Here is a 14,644-nt window from a genome sequence, read left to right as displayed (position 1 = left end):
GAAATGTAGACTTTTTGCAATACTCTGGACGTGTTTGTTGTAAAGACTCGCTCTGAATGTGTGGTTTGGGGAATCAGTTTATTTTATATTGGTGTAAATAAAGCCTCAAGATCTATGCATGAGGTGCTGTCCTCGCAGACAGCGAGTGGGTTATTACCTTAGATGGTCTGTGTTCACCAAGTCCCTTTTTATACCTGAAGTTTTCATTTTCTGGTCTGTACTTTGTGAGAGCAAGGTGATGATGCTGCTGATGTTCAGTCATGTTGTATGCAGAGTCTTTGGAGAGTCGTGAGTATTTAAGAAGTTCAGAGTCTTTCAGCTGCAAATCACCGCTCTGGAAAGAACGGCTGTGACTTTAGTTTGCCTTCCCAGACGTTGCTGAGTTCAGTTTCCTGTGGAACATAGTAAACTGGTTTTGCAGTGAGAGGGTGTCCTTAAAAAGCTGGATTTGTTACCTTGATTTTATTGTGTGCAATGGTACTACCGAAGGGTAACGTTCAAGCACAGTTTTAATGGAAAGGCCCATACCTGTACAAATCATTAATTCGGGATATAGATCTGTAATGTGTGTATTCTGCAAAGAATAATGTAAACTTGAAATATCCAATATTGTTGTAGGAGTTACGGTATCTACACAGTTAATGTTTTATTTCCTTCAGAAAACAAAATAATTAGGCTGCTCTAGGTAGTAACTAAGGCTTTTGTGCCAAGATTCAGTTCAGGGAATAATTTGTCTCAGTTTTATAGTACTAGTTGGTATATAGTGAATACAACATATGTACAGCAGAAAAATAAACTTACTCTTCTGTAGCACAGTTGGAATAAAGTTTATCTTACATGGTATTTAAGGATCACTTGGCTCTCTGAGGATGAGACCAGTGCTTACACCTTGGCTCGTTCCTGTCAGGCCTCCCGAGTTCAGTGCAGCTCTAGAGCAGCGTCTGAGCAGCCCCCCAGCCAGGAGGGAAGGGCTGAGGTGGGTCTGAGGTGGGGTGGAGCAGAGGGGGTGCCCCCTGGGTGCCCCCTGGGTGCCAGCTGTGATCAGCACTCCCGCCACGCGTCCCTTGCAGGCCGTGGCTCAGCTGTGCTCCCCGGGCCTGGCAGGCCTCGTGCTCCAGAGGGGAACTTCTCAAGCAATGGCTTCTGTGTGCTCACTGTTTGTTTTTACTTGTCAGTTAATTTTTGCTCAGGGCAGTACTGGAGGGTTGGAGGAAAAGGTGGTTCCCATGGGTAGATCACGTGGCAGATCCTGAAGACTCGTTTCCCGTCAGTAGTGCTGGGGAAGCCCTTACAGGTAAAGACTGAAAATATTTATTTAAAATAGAGTAGCACTTCTCCTGATCAGGAAAGATTCTTCATTGTGCTCTGCCTGGATTCGTTTCTGTCCCTGTTTTTGCAAGTTTCCACATTGTTATTCTTAGCCTGAACCAACTGTTCGGGCTGGCAGGTCACTTTTTTGTTTCTTTAAATCACTGGTAAGTGGATGCAACGTGGAGCCTTGATGAACTGAGCAAACATTGCACTGTGGGTACATATGCGTGTTTGTCTTTGTTGATGCACTATTAGAACCGAGGGGCTGTACATAGAATTTTGCTTTGGAGCAATATTTGCAAAACTTGAAAACTTCTGTATCTTGGTGTTTGGAATAAATAAATAGGTTTTTGTTGGATAAGTCTTAGTGAAGTCTTTGTTTCAATTAATGATGGCTCAATAAAATAACTTTGGACTTTTTTGCTTCACGTCACATTGAAATGCAGGTGGTGTCGTTTGTCAGGTTATGTATTGGGTTTTGTTCAGTGTTGTTTGATGAGGAGCTTGTACATTTTATTCCCAAATCCTAATGTATGTAATGGATTAGTACCTGGTGCGTGTGATCTGCCCCTCGTCCTGGTCCCATCGGGATGAGCAGCCTGGCGGGGCAGAGACAGCGCAGGACTGCTGATGGGCTGGAGGAAGGAGCTCGATGCATTTGAACAATCCACACAGAGAAAACACGGCATGAGAAGGGGAGGAAGGTGGTGAGTGCTGGAGGAGCAGGCGAACCTGGCACAGGGTGCCTGAGGGCAGGGAGGGTTCCTTCAGGGGCATTTCTGGTTCCATCTCTTCCCCTCTGTTTCCCCAGCAGGAGGACAAGTGGTTTTAACAAACTTTCCTTTCTAATTTCTTTCTCAAAAAAAAAAAAAAGCCACCATTCTTGTAGAACTGGATTTTAATGCTGGAGGGCACATCCCTGCTGGAGCCTGGTTTGTGAGCCACTGATGGCAGACCCTGGCGTCTCATGGCTCGTGCAGGTCTTTGCTGATCACTTACGTGTCAAAGTTGGGGTTTGAGGTTGTGGTCTGAATTTGGCATAACTCAGTGGTGTGTGTGCCATGGCTCGCCATGTTTTGGGGAAAGTGTGCCTGGGATTGATTTCCCTGCCCGGTGCGAAGGCTCCTGCAGATGCCTCTCCCAGCAGGAGGAGCTGCTCAGTCAGCTGTCCCCTGCCTGTGGGTGCAGTCACCTCGAGGCTGCTCACACCGCCCTCTTCCTGCTGTCCCTGTTAGGCAGGGCAGGGTCTGTGCCTGCAGGGTTGGGTCAGTGTGCAGCCCCTGCCTGGTGCTGCTGCTGTGCTGGCAGAGCAGCATCTCCACTGGCCCTGGTGCCGTGCAGTGCCCGTGCCTGGCTCTGCCGCTGCTTCCTGGTGTTCCTGAGCACTGCAGGGGTTCAGCAAAGTGTTTCATATCTTTGTGCTCAGTCCTTCAGCGTGCACAGCAGCTCTTGTGAGGTGGAGGAACTCGGTACAGCTCTTGGTCTGGGCAAAACCTGCCGCAGGTACCCAGAACAGGGTCCTGTTCGAGCAGGCACGGGGACAGGACACACCAATTTTTTTCCTGGTAGAACACAGCTGCAGACAGAAAAACTGAGGACAACCCAGCCAAACTGGGATTCATCCTGTCCTGCTGCAGCTGTTGCTGCTGGTGGTACTCTGTGCTGTCTGGGTGTTTGGACAGGAGGGGCTGATGGGGCCATGGATCCTTGGAATGCTCCGTGCCTGGGGCCCTGTTTCCAATCGGGGGTGGGGGGAATGTGGGCTGCACTGGGCTCAGGAGCAGGAGCTGTGTGTACCTCCTGGACTTCCAGACTGGTGGCTTGGAGTCCTAGAGCTTGAGTACAGATGTGGGCAAAGGACCTGCTCCTGAAGGGGTGATTTCTGTGCCCTTTTGTGTCTGTTGGGGTGAGGGCTGGATGCTGCCCTGGGTCTGGGCTGCAGGCACAGCTATGCCCTTTGCACAGAGGCTCAGAGCTGATGGAGACACTGCCTGCTTTGCAGCCCCTTAATCCCTTCAGAAGTCCCAGCAAATGCTCCGGGGAAAGATGCTGAGAGGTTGATTTGAGGGGGGTGAGGGGCAGAGCACAGTCTTGTCCGGCTGGGTCGCACATCTGGGTATCAGTAGGTACTTGTCACTTCAGAGGGGGCTCTGGGGGAGGTTGTGCTGCCCACAGTGTGGCTCATGAGGCCAAAGTGACCGCAGCTCACAGTCCCCTCGTGCCCCAAGATACTGGGGAGAAGCTGGGAAGCTCCTCTCTCCCTGTGAGGGTCCTGAGCACTCAGAACACCTCTGGGCAGGACTTGGCCCTGGGGCAGCTGTGGCTCCTCCCCTGCCCTGGCGCTGGTGGGTCTGGTCAGGGCTTGTTGAGTCCCTGCAGAGCCCTCGGTGTCCCTGTCCTGTCCCCATGGCCCCCCCTCCTGCTCTGCCCTCCCTGGCTGGGCGAGCGCTGCTGTTCCTGGCAGCTGCTGGACCCTCCCTGTGCTTCTGGCACCTGTCGGAACCTGCCTTGTGCCCAGGGGGTTCAAAGGCTGCTGCGTTCAGCCCTGGGAGGCAGGGACTGGGGCTGGGCCACTTCCCGGCACGAGTGGCACATGCCCAGAACCAGGAGCTCTCAGGACAGGGAAGGTGGAGGTCTCAGAGGCTGCTGGTGGTGGGGCAGGATTTGAACAGCCTTTCCAGCCACATCTGTCCCATAGCCCCTGACTCCAGGTTAAAAAGAACAAGAACAGCAGCCTCTCAGTTGTGGCAGTAGAACCATCCACGGGTGTAAATGCATCCAACAGCCTGGGTGCGTGGTGGGGGAAGGAGACCAAGGCCCACTCAGTTCACACAGCATGGATCAATGGCAAAAGTAAAGGATGCAAAAACTCTGAGTTGCCTCAGGGGCCCCACGGGTGACAGCAGGGGCGAGGCCAAGGCTGAGGGACAAACCCAGCTTCTGTGCTGTGCTGAAGCCACCTGGGCTGAAGGTGGGGGCTGAGCTGGGCTGTAAAGCTCAAGGCAGAGAAGGAAATGAGAAAGTGAGGGTGGGTTGCAAGAGTGAGCTCATCAGACAGGAACAGGAGGAGGGGGGTCCTGCTGCACTGGCCGTGGGTGCAGAGGGGAAGGAAGAGCGAGGGGGGTGGCTGAGCAGTGAACCCTGTGGCCACAGAGGAACTCCTGCTTTGCTGATAAGGGCCTGGTGAAAGCAGAGGCTCAGTGTGGCTGCTCTGAGGTGTTTCTGCTGCTGCCCAGGCCCCTCAGCCCGTGGGGCAGCTGAGGTCAGGGTAGTACACGAGAGTTTGCATTCTGCTCTTCTGAATAATCTACTCCTGGCACAGACCTATTTCTTCTTTTCATTCCTAGAACAGCAGTTGTGGCATTAAATTACACTTCTCAACCTCTTCGATTCGTGAATTTGCCCAAAGAGAGGGCCAGCCCTGACCTGTGGCTGCTCACCCCGGCTGGGGGCAGGGGCAAAGGCCCCAGGCTGTGGTGGTAAAACCACCCCAGGGGCAGATCACAAAGTGTTCACCAACTCTCAGCTGTGAAGGAGATGCCTTTTAATTGAGACACTGCAGATGGTTATTGCTACATGTCCAGCAGGATCCTGTTTTATGGAACTTAAAATCCATCTGTTAAAAGGTTTAAAAATCATCTGCTTTGAGCACAGTCAGAGGCTGCTGGTCCCAGCAAGCAGATCACTGAGTTATGGGGGGTGAGAGCATGAGGGTCTGTGGCTGCTGCTCACAGGCCTTTCCTGCACAGGCACCCACACCCAAAAAACGTTTGAGCGTGAACTTGAGGGGTCTGATGGGGTTGGGCTGTTCCTCCGCCTGGGCCAGGATTCAGCTTGTTGGGCATTTACATCCTCTCTGCTGCAGATCCCGGGAGGATCCTGTGGGGCAGGCAGGGCTCCTTCTCTGTGCAGCCCCTGCCTCCTCCTCCTCCTCTCATGGGCTCTGAGTGCCCAACCATCCCATCCCAAAGTGCCCAGCCGGGGGCAGGGTGGGCCCCCAGGCAGCCCCTTCCTCCAGTGCTGGTGCCTGGCCCCACCTTGGTCATGGCTGGCCGGGGCTGCTGATTGGGGCTGAAAGCTGGAGGATGGGTGTCCAGCACAAGCCAGCTGGGGCCTGTCCTCAGCTCTTCTTTGCCCCTTTCCCTGGGGGGTCTGGCTCAGGCTTGTCACTCTCCGAGAGGAGCAGGTACGAGCTGATGGCTTCCCGCAGGCCCAGGCTGAAGGGAGAGTCCTCCTGGGGGGACGCATTCTCGGAGAGCAGGAGGGAGCTGCTCCGGGCAGAGGGGGCGGTCAGCAGGCAGCCCCCAGAGCTCCCGGGGCTGGCAGGGCTGTGGGGAGCCCCAGCTCCTGCCCTGCGTGTCCTCACCTGTCGATCTTGTCCCAGTGCAGCGATGGCTTCTTGACAAGGGGCGGTGTTGGAGCCGAGGCCGCCCTCATCCCGTCCGTGGAGCAGGGCTGGCTGAGGAGGCAGCACAGCCCCTCGCTGAACTCTGGGCACGGAGCCAACAGCATCAGCATCAGCAGCCCCCAATCCCGGGGGCTCCTGAGCTGGGGGAGGGGTGGGACCCGCTGCCACCTTTTCCCTCTCGCCCTTCAGGGCCCGGGGCATCCCCCACACACAGCTCAGGGTGCGGGGGGCTGCTGGGGCGTTACCAGAGTAGTGATCCACCAAGCTGTGCAGGCTGGGGAAGGTGAGCCCAGGGGAGATGTATATCCAGCCGTTCTCCAGCCGGTGGATGCGGTAGTGAGTCACCGAGGCGCAGGCAGCGCGTTCCCCGCGGCGCAGCGACAGAGAATAACAACCTGCGGGCCAAGGACTCGCGGCTGGGCTGCCCGGGGCACCCACCCCTCCCAGCCCTGCCCCGCGCCCTCATACCCTGCGGGGGCTCTGCCGTCACACAAGTGGTGCCACCCTTCCCCTCATGGAGCTCTGCAGCCCCGTGCCAGCCCCGTGCCATGAGGACCTCCAAACCAACCCGGGGGAGGGGGGAGGGCTGGGACATCAGATGTCCTTGGTGCCTCAGCCATCTGCACCCGCAGGATCTCCCCACAGGGTCCCCTCAGGTGTGGTGGGGCCCTGTTTCATTTTGTGGGCCGAGCTTTATCACTTCCCTGCGTAACCCAAAGCTGTAGGAAGCTGATGGTGGTTTGTTCTTTTGAGGCCCCGTGGCAGGGGCTCAGCACAGAGCGGGAGAGCAGCAAGAGCGAGGAGCGGCCCCGCGGGGAGGGCTATTGCCAGCGGGTGTGAGCAAGGGTTGCCTCCCCCCCTGCTCCTTGGCAGCCCACGGGGAAGGCCCGGGAGGGTACAGGAGCCGGGCCCGAGGGCTCTCACCTCGCCTGGTCTGGCTCTCCCGGATCAGGAAGGACCCGCTGTGGTTGCCCGGACGGAGCAGCAGCTCCTCCGCCTTCTGCCGACTGACGCCCTCGTACAGCCACCTGTGCGGGCAGGGGCGCTGGCAGAGCCTCCCCCGCGGCCACGGACACGCAGGGCCCGGCGGGACCCCCAGGGCTCAGCCCACCCCACCGGGGCAGGGGGACAGCTCGGGGCGCGGCAGGACATGTCCCGGGGACACTGCAGCAAGCCGGGCCACCTCCCCCAGCCACAGCCCTGCTCCACGGCCCAGGGGCAGACACGGGGCAGGAGGGCCTGGCGAGGTGGCCGGGGTTCGGCCTTGGCTCTGCGATGGGGCCGTGTCCCCTGGACCCTCCCTGGGACAGACCCTTCCCAGCATTTACCCGTGCCTGATCTTGGCCACGCAGCTACTGGGGACGTGGCACTCCTTGCCAGACACCTCGGACACCACCAGCCACCACTCCCCGCCCCTGCGGGGGAGAGGGATGACCCGCCTGTGGGCTGAGGCTGCAGGGTGCGGGGAGACCCGCAGGGTGGATGCCACCAGCGTGGCCCCACGGGCTGGACTCTGATCAGTTGTCACTTGGTGCGGGGACTTACTCGGAGAGGATGCGGAGCTGCTCCCCCATCCTCAGGACAGCGGCCACCCCCGCACCGGAGGGGAAGTCACAGAGGGCCAGGGCCTGGAAAGCGCTGGGGGCTGCAGGGACGGTGAGAGGGCTCAGTTTCCCCGGCAGCGCCAGCCCCGACTGGGGCGGGAGGACCCGGCACGAGGTGGAGGTTTTCCCAGCAGCTGCTGGGCACTCACCTGCCTGAGCCGGCAGCGGGGGCTGCGTGGTGTCAACAGATGCCGATGGGATGCTGAGCGGCTTCTCCCGACCAGGCAGATTCCCCATCCCTGGAGTTCAGCCCCTGGGCTGCTCCGTCCGGGAGGGATGGAGGGGCTCAGGCTCATGGCTCAGCATCCCCCGCCCTGTGTCCTGGGCAGGGCATTTCCACGGGGTGACACCAGCACGTCCAGGGCAGGGCTTTGGGCAGGCAGCTCCCAGGGGAGCCCTTCGAGGAAACCACCCTCCCACCGCCACCACAGATGGGGTGGGATGTCTGGGGACTGCCAGGACGGGGTATCTGCAGCCTCATGGAGGACAGTCCCCGGCCAGGCTCACTCTCTGCATGCTGCCATCCCACCCCAGCCCCCTGTCCCCCAGGGGCAGGGGCACCTATCCCAACGCCCCAAGCTGCTGGTCCCCATGGGGATTCAGGGAAAACACCCCTTCCAGTTCCTTGACCACGGAGAGGTGCGGTTGGAGCTGTGTGTGACCCAGATCCACCCCAGGCTGAGCTCCCCTCCTTCCCTGCCCTGACTCTGTTCCTGCCCTAGCAAGAGGTGAACTCCACCTACCTGCCTTCCACTGCTGTTGCCATTATTTGGGTGCCGTCAGACCCGAGCAGCTCTGCCCTCCCTGCATGGTGGAGCCTCGGGACACCAGGGGACCCTCTGGCACAGTGGGCAGCCCTTGGTTCCCCCTCAGCCCGCTCCAGGGCTGGCTGTGGGGTCCCAGCTGGGGTTGCTCCCGGCGGTGCTGCCCTGAGCGCTGTGAGGTGCTGGGGCTGCGGTTGCTGCTTCCTGTGACGTGCACGCACTAGAGCGGGTTTCTCCTTTTCACTCAGTCACAGGTCGCTCATCTGAGCTCCTTGGGGCCCTCGGTATGGGCACCGGGCCCAGGAAAATCCCTGTGGGCATTCAAGGCACTGGGCATTGCATGGGATTTGTGGGTGAGCAAGGTGGAGGGATAGGCAGCACATGAGAGCGGCAGCAGAGCTGACACCAGGAATTGTAGGCTGAGGCTGGACGTGCTCCACTCCCAGGGTGGTCTTAGTGAAGGGGGGATGTCCCAGGGTGCCTCCTCACTTGCAGCAGCACCAGGGCCACGTGCTGCCCTCAGTGGGAGGGTGGTGCTGGATGTGCTGGGTGGGTGGGGTGGTTGGGATGTTCATGGGCACCCCGACCTAACCTAACCCTAACCCTTGCCAGACAGCACTGTCCCAGAGCCAGCACTGCCCTACAACCAGCACTGCCCACTGTGCCCACCCCAGGCTGGGTTATGGGTGGGACCCATCCCCACTCTCAGCCCATCCAGGCCCAGCAGCTGCTGCTGATGTGGGACCATTCACTGCCCGATTCATTGCCCAGACTGTGTGTGGACCATTCACCTTTCAAGGCACACACTGCGTGGCTCAGCCAGCACCACCTTGGCTGCCCCCAGGCCTGACCACCCCTCCCAGCTTCCCTCCTGCTCCCCCTCAATGTCAGGACCCTCTGATGCACACGAACATCCACCCCCACAGTCCTGCCCTGAGGAAGGTCCTTGGGATTTGTTGTCAGCAGCTCCTGAGCTCACAGCCCAGCTGTGCAGTGTGGACAGTGTGTCCCCCCCATTTCCTGCTGTGTCCCCACTGTGGGAACAGATACTCAGCAGCCTCCTGCCACAGCTGCACCTCCTGCTGCTGCTTCTGTTGAAACTTCAGAGTTTCTGGTCAGCTACAACTGCCTTGACAGTGTGAAATGCACTTGGGTTCAACAGGGCTTCTGGCCCCTGTGCTGCTGTTGGGGTTCAGGACCCCCCCCAGGCCTGCCCTGAGCTCGGGCAGGGCTGTTTTGCGGGGGGTTGATTATGTTTGGGAGAAGATTCCATCACTCTTGGACTGGTGGTCCAAGCAGCACCACTGGGGTCCTCTGGGATGTGGGGGACAACCCTCGGTGTGCCATGACCTGCTCCCCCCCACCTCCAAACCCTGCTCTGGGCCCAGGGCTGGAAAATAAAATGGGGCCCCAAGTTCCCATCCCCAGCCTGAAGTGGAAAAAGTGGCTTTCTGGTAGCACACGGATTTCTGGGTCAGCACAGCCCCCCCAGCACCTGAGGCCCTGCAGCCTCAAGGCAGAAACCTCAACATGTGGCTGCAAGTCACACTTTTCCATCAGTGACCCAGAGCTAAGCTCAGCCAGACCTCACCCTGCGCTGCTGGAGGAGACACCAATACAGAAATTTGACATCTCGGACTGGACACGCCACTGCATGAACTTGCCCCAAGGTTTTAAGCAATTGGGAATTCAGTCCTAAGGGAATGGGAGCATGGGAAAGTGCTGGCTCCCTCTGCCTGCCCTTCCCTGGCTGAGCTCCCTCCACTGGGGCATCCCAGCTCCCAACAGCAGAAAGAGGTCAGGGAAACACTCCACCATTTTACAGGGACTTACTCCAACCTCCCTGCTGCCCCTCAAGGGGTGGGAATGCACATCCATGCCCTGCAGCCAGTGGCATCCAGCTCACACCCCAGCAGCCAGGTGGGTTCAGGACCCCAGCCCAGGCAAGGCTGTCTTGAGCTCAAGCTCGTTGCCTGGATTTGGTGTTGTTCATGCTGCCCAAGAAACACTGCCCTTTACTAAACTTATTTCTCACCTTGTATTTTGCTTTGATTTTTTTTTGGTCTTTTTTGCAGGAGAAGCACTTGCTTATGTAAAACAAAGTTTACTTTTCCCAGTTATCCTTGGGTAATAAAATCTATGGTAACCATCACTACAGATCTTGCCTTGCTTCTTCCTGTGAGCCACCATGGCAACAGCTCTCCCTGCTAAACCACTCCTCTTCCAAATTGCTAAAATCTCACCTATGTATTAAGCTGGGCTCCTGGTGCAGGAGCAGCCTAGAGCTTGGTGCTCTCCTGCTCCACATCTTCAGGAACATCACTCACTGAGCTTGCACCTGTCCCTGTTGCAGGATCATTTCCTTTGACTCATTTCCCTGTCATTTAAACATTGTGTTTCCTTTCTTTTGGGCTGTATTTCCATACAGGAACTGGAGACAGGACAGTTCCTGGGTGCAGCCCGCTGGCATTAGATCCCAGTGCTGCTCCTCTCCTGCACGTGGTGCCTCATCCAGAGGTGCTGAACTCCTGCTGTGCTGGGGGCCGTGTCTCTTTGATGGTCTCCTGTCTCAGATTCAAATGTCTGTTTGTGCTCATCCCTTTGTACTGCCATTACTCCTTCACTGATCCAAGTGTCCAGCGTTTCCCATTTCTCAGCTGTCACTCAGTGTGCACTGCAGAAGAACACTTTGTCTCATTCCTGCAATGACCTCCCCCAAAGGTCTCAAGACCGTCCAGGCAGGATCAGGATCCCATCCCACAGCACGACAGCAAGACTGGGACTAACCCGTGCCCAGCACTGTAACCCTGCTCCAGCCCCATGCGTGGATGCAATCCATCTCCGTGGATTACACTGACACCTGACAGTGGGAGAAGCTGGGTCTGGAAAGCGGCGGGGGAGGAAAGAGCTGTGTTACACACCAGGCTGCTGCCCATCCCCTCCCTGTGCCTGGAGACGTGCCAACAGTCATCCCACTGCCACCCGAACTGCCCTCTGCAGTGGCAGTGGCCTTGTCACAGGTTTGAGGTTAACTCTGTCCCACTGGTGGAACGTGCAGAGAGCGCTGCCCCAGGGAGGGCAGGTGGCTCCGAGCTCTGCCTGCGGGGAGGTGGTTCTTGCCTGTGTAGCAGCAAACCTGCTGTTTTGTCTCCATTCTGGACGTTTCTAGGTGCCTTTTGCTAGAGGCCAGCTCTCTCCAGCACCCTTGGACAGCCTCTGCCAGGGGCCACAGAGCCACCAAACACACTGTCCTAGTGCAGAGGTGCCCCGTCCTGTCCCTGCCATGAGGAAGAGTTTGCCACTTCTGCAGGAGGCACCCAGACTGACAAACCCAGAGAGGAGCAGGTTGCCAAGAGAAACACGAGGAGCACACGGGGTAACAATGAAACTCAGTTAGTTATAGCTTTATTCAATAACTGGTACAAAGTTCCCTTCAGGCAGAGCCTCCCCGTCCCATTCCCTACCTGAAATGGAGCAGAACTGAGTGTGACCCTGGGAGGAGCTGGCTCCCAGAGGGTCAGGGCTGCTGAGCAGCGAGGAAAGGATGTTTTGCTCATCCATCAAGACTTGCAGCAGCCTGACCACTCATCCCTTTTCTCCCATTAACACCAGACCCTGGCATGCAGCAGGCATCTGCTGTCCACCCTCGGTGACCCGGCCAGGTATAAAAAGGTAGCAAAATTGTGAGTCCCACAAAGACTAACTAGTACCTGCTCACCCTTCTGACCTGACTCACAGGAATGTGTCAGTGCTGGTTGTCACATTCCTGCCCTCGGGTAACTGCACCCTGTGCAGACCCTGCCTGGGCAGCAGCAGTGGCAGGCAGAGCTGGCAGTGCAGGAGATTCCGGGATCTCCACCTGGCAAGAGGCCCTGCTTCCCATTTCACAACCTGCTCAAGGTAAAGATTCACCTGTGCCAGGGTAGAACAGTGACCACGTGTCACTGCATCCTGCCCTCCTGCCGGGTCAGCAGAGGGTTGTGGAGGTGGTCAGGGAGCCAGGGCTGCTGGAGTTTAATCCCTTGTACTTGGTTAATAGTGCACCTTGTTAGTGGAAGTTTACAGGTAAATTGCTTTGCTCTTTCAGGAGGCTCAAAGAAATCACTCTGCTCCTTCTTAACACACAGAGATGAGATCAAGACAGTATTCCTGACCATTTGTTTTTCTCATGGCTGCCTGGCACGTGGGAACACACAGACCTTCCAGTGGGCTCTGCGCCCCAGGCACAGCTCCACACAGAGCCCTGCCTGCTCCGACACCTGGCGTGCCACACCCTCGTGGTCTTGCTTTCCCACGTCCCACTGATGCCATACCAACTGCACCACAAGGGTCCTTTAGCAGAAGCACAACTAGAAAGCAATTCTAAACCTCACAAAGCCACAGAAATTATATTTAAATGAAGAGGGGAGACAACGGCTGTCATCTGGATTGATACACAGCACAGACAGGAGATGGCATCAGCGTGTACAGTAACGGGACTTTCTTAGACTGCGGAATGTCGACGAGTTTTAAAGAGGCTCTGATGCCAAGGGAATACAGAAAGGATCAAAGTAATGCCAAGTACAGACTACCAAGGAGGTGGCTGCTCGGATGGGCATGCACAGGTTAGAGAGAACAGTTAATGCCATGTTGGACGAAATGCTAGATTCTGAGTGGGTTCAGTGGGGCAAGTGGAGCTGTCTAAATCCAGAAGAGGGGCTCCTGCCTAACAGGATACTTCCATGGTTTGAGGTGCAGCCTGGAGGTCAATTCCTTCTGGGGTCCCAGCACTTCCTTCCCCGTGGGTGCTGGCATGAGAGCGGCTGCGGCTGCTCTCGCCGGAGCCCACGCTGGACGAGGAGTGGCTGCGGGAGCGCATCAGCCGGGTCATGCTGGCAGCTGGCACTGCAAGAGAGAGCACAGGCACTCAGACCACGGGCACTCCTGCAGCCAGGGCCACAGGCACTGGGGGTGTCACTGGGTAAGCACAGAAAGAGCTGTACCCTTCGTGAGGAAGAAAACTCACTCTTCACCGCCAAAATTAAGTCTTTGCACGTCTAAAGCAAGATGTTTAAGGCCCAATTTCAAAAGGTCCAAGGTGAGCCAATGCCAGCAACGTAACTAATCATTTGCAAGTGCAGTCACGGCCAGTGTCTGTGCAAACCGAGGCAGCTGTGGCACGGGTGACCTTTTGAAAGTCAGTCTCGTCACTCCAGAAAACCACGGAGTTGAAGTCATGCAAAAATCAACAAAATACAAATGAAAGGTGGAAACCCATGGCACACACACGGTACAACGACCAGCCCACCCACGGCAGGACATGCTGAGACAGAGCAAAGCACCCGGAGAACAGTTCCACCCAGCACACAGAGCGGGGCCGAGGCGGACGCACGGTTGGAGGTACCTGACTCAGTGCTTAGGTGGCTGAGCTGCACATAAGGGACTGGAAACAACATGAGACAGGAGAGGGATGAATACAGGAAAGAGCCAATTAGTTGCGGCGTGTGAGTAGTGGCTGCACTGCTCCTGGGACCCCCAGACTCCTTTCCTTCCGCTCCCCACTCACACACTGCTGAGAGCTCCCAGGATTTGGGAGAACAGCTGCTGATGAGCCCCTCAGGGAGACACCGAGCTCATCCAAAAACCCATCGGGGCAGATGTCTGGAAAGCCCTTGGCTGAAAATCACAACGTGCCTGATGACATTAACTCCCCACTGCACACCCCACACCTGCTCAACAGAGATGTTGTTTCCCTGTGTAACTCCATATATGGGACAGATGCCTTTGTCTTTGGGATGACAGAATCAGACTCCTGCTAAAAGCCTCCTGCAAGGCTTTACCTTCTACCTGCAGTGTCAGCACAGAAAGGTCCAGCTGCTTCAGCCAACGTACAGCAGGCACAGCTGTTGGAGAACTGGCTTCTGCATTTCTAGCAGTGCCCAGCTGTAATTTGGTTCTCCCTTGTTCCCCCCGGTAGGGACGGCCTTGCTGACCATGCTCCCCAGTGGCCCCCAGTCTTGCCCAACGAAGCTGGGAAAACTATTCTGGGACGAAGGAGAAAACTGCCCCCATCCTTCCTCAGAGCTGCACATCCTCTTGACAAGAGAGCTGACCCCCAAAGGGATGCTGAAGTCCTTCTGATGACAGCACTTGCTGACTTTGCTAACACCAGGAACACAAGAGACATGAATGTTGAAATGCTCTCAGGTTGTGAGGGATCCTCCTCACACAGCATTGTGCTCTGCAGTGTCAGGCTCCTCTGGCCGGCCTTGGAGAACATCACTGTCCTACACACACCTTAACTCTGAGGAAAAGCACAGAACCTTCTGCTGAGCCCTGACCATCGTGTGGCAAAGAGCTGCTGGCTGTGTGGAGAGCACTGCGAGTGGCACAGCTGCCACGGTGGCCATGCTGAGTGCTCAGCCAGTCACACAAACCAACTCCTTCCCTAGCTCCAGCTTTTGGAGCTTCAGCATCCGCAGAAGGGAGCTCCTGGCCCCAGCAGGTGAGACGGGGCTGCTGTGGTGCACGGAGAAGCCCTTCTCCTGACGTCCCCCAGGAGCAAAGCCCTTCCTGGA

General features: G+C 57.0%; 2 protein-coding genes across 4 annotated transcripts in view; both read right to left on the bottom strand.

Annotated features, from left to right (window-relative positions):
* Positions 1-5,431: 5,431 nt before the first annotated feature.
* On the bottom strand, positions 5,432-7,560 carry SLA2 (Src like adaptor 2). The gene is made up of 6 exons (XM_027904706.1): positions 7,265-7,560; positions 7,048-7,134; positions 6,644-6,747; positions 5,965-6,114; positions 5,678-5,801; positions 5,432-5,579 (listed from the first exon to the last, which is right to left on the bottom strand). Exons 1-6 carry the CDS (start codon positions 7,558-7,560, stop codon positions 5,432-5,434), a joined length of 909 nt encoding a protein of 302 aa, XP_027760507.1.
* A 3,904-nt stretch (positions 7,561-11,464) lies between these two features.
* Positions 11,465-14,644, bottom strand: part of NDRG3 (NDRG family member 3) — a 31,238-nt gene continuing 28,058 nt past the window's right edge. For 2 of the 3 annotated variants that reach the window (XM_027904695.1, XM_027904696.1), the window contains 2 exons: positions 13,471-13,509; positions 11,465-12,971 (listed from right to left, as the gene is read on the bottom strand). In XM_027904695.1, the coding sequence (XP_027760496.1) occupies positions 12,793-12,971; positions 13,471-13,509 (218 nt within the window). In that variant the 3' untranslated portion in view covers positions 11,465-12,792. The remainder of the gene's footprint in view (positions 12,972-13,470; positions 13,510-14,644) is intronic. The other variant, XM_027904697.1, reaches the window with a different exon arrangement.

The sequence above is a fragment of the Empidonax traillii genome, unplaced genomic scaffold (genome assembly GCF_003031625.1).
Source record: "Empidonax traillii isolate 1590-97213 ecotype Southwest subspecies unplaced genomic scaffold, ASM303162v1 scaffold1078:size286220, whole genome shotgun sequence".
Taxonomy (NCBI): domain Eukaryota; kingdom Metazoa; phylum Chordata; class Aves; order Passeriformes; family Tyrannidae; genus Empidonax; species Empidonax traillii.
Note: the sequence above shows the minus strand (reverse complement) of the source record. Positions and strands in the feature narration are given on the sequence as shown.

Excerpts from the sequence above, each read along its gene's own strand:
- SLA2 (XM_027904706.1), bottom strand. The coding sequence starts at position 7,560 with ATGGGGAATCTGCCTGGTCGGGAGAAGCCGCTCAGCATCCCATCGGCA. Across the intron at positions 7,135-7,264 it reads CAGCTCCGCATCCTCTCCGA|GGGCGGGGAGTGGTGGCTGG; the intron begins GTAAGTCCCCGC and ends TCTCCCCCGCAG. Across the intron at positions 5,580-5,677 it reads CACTGGGACAAGATCGACAG|CTCCCTCCTGCTCTCCGAGA; the intron begins GTGAGGACACGC and ends TGCCCGGAGCAG.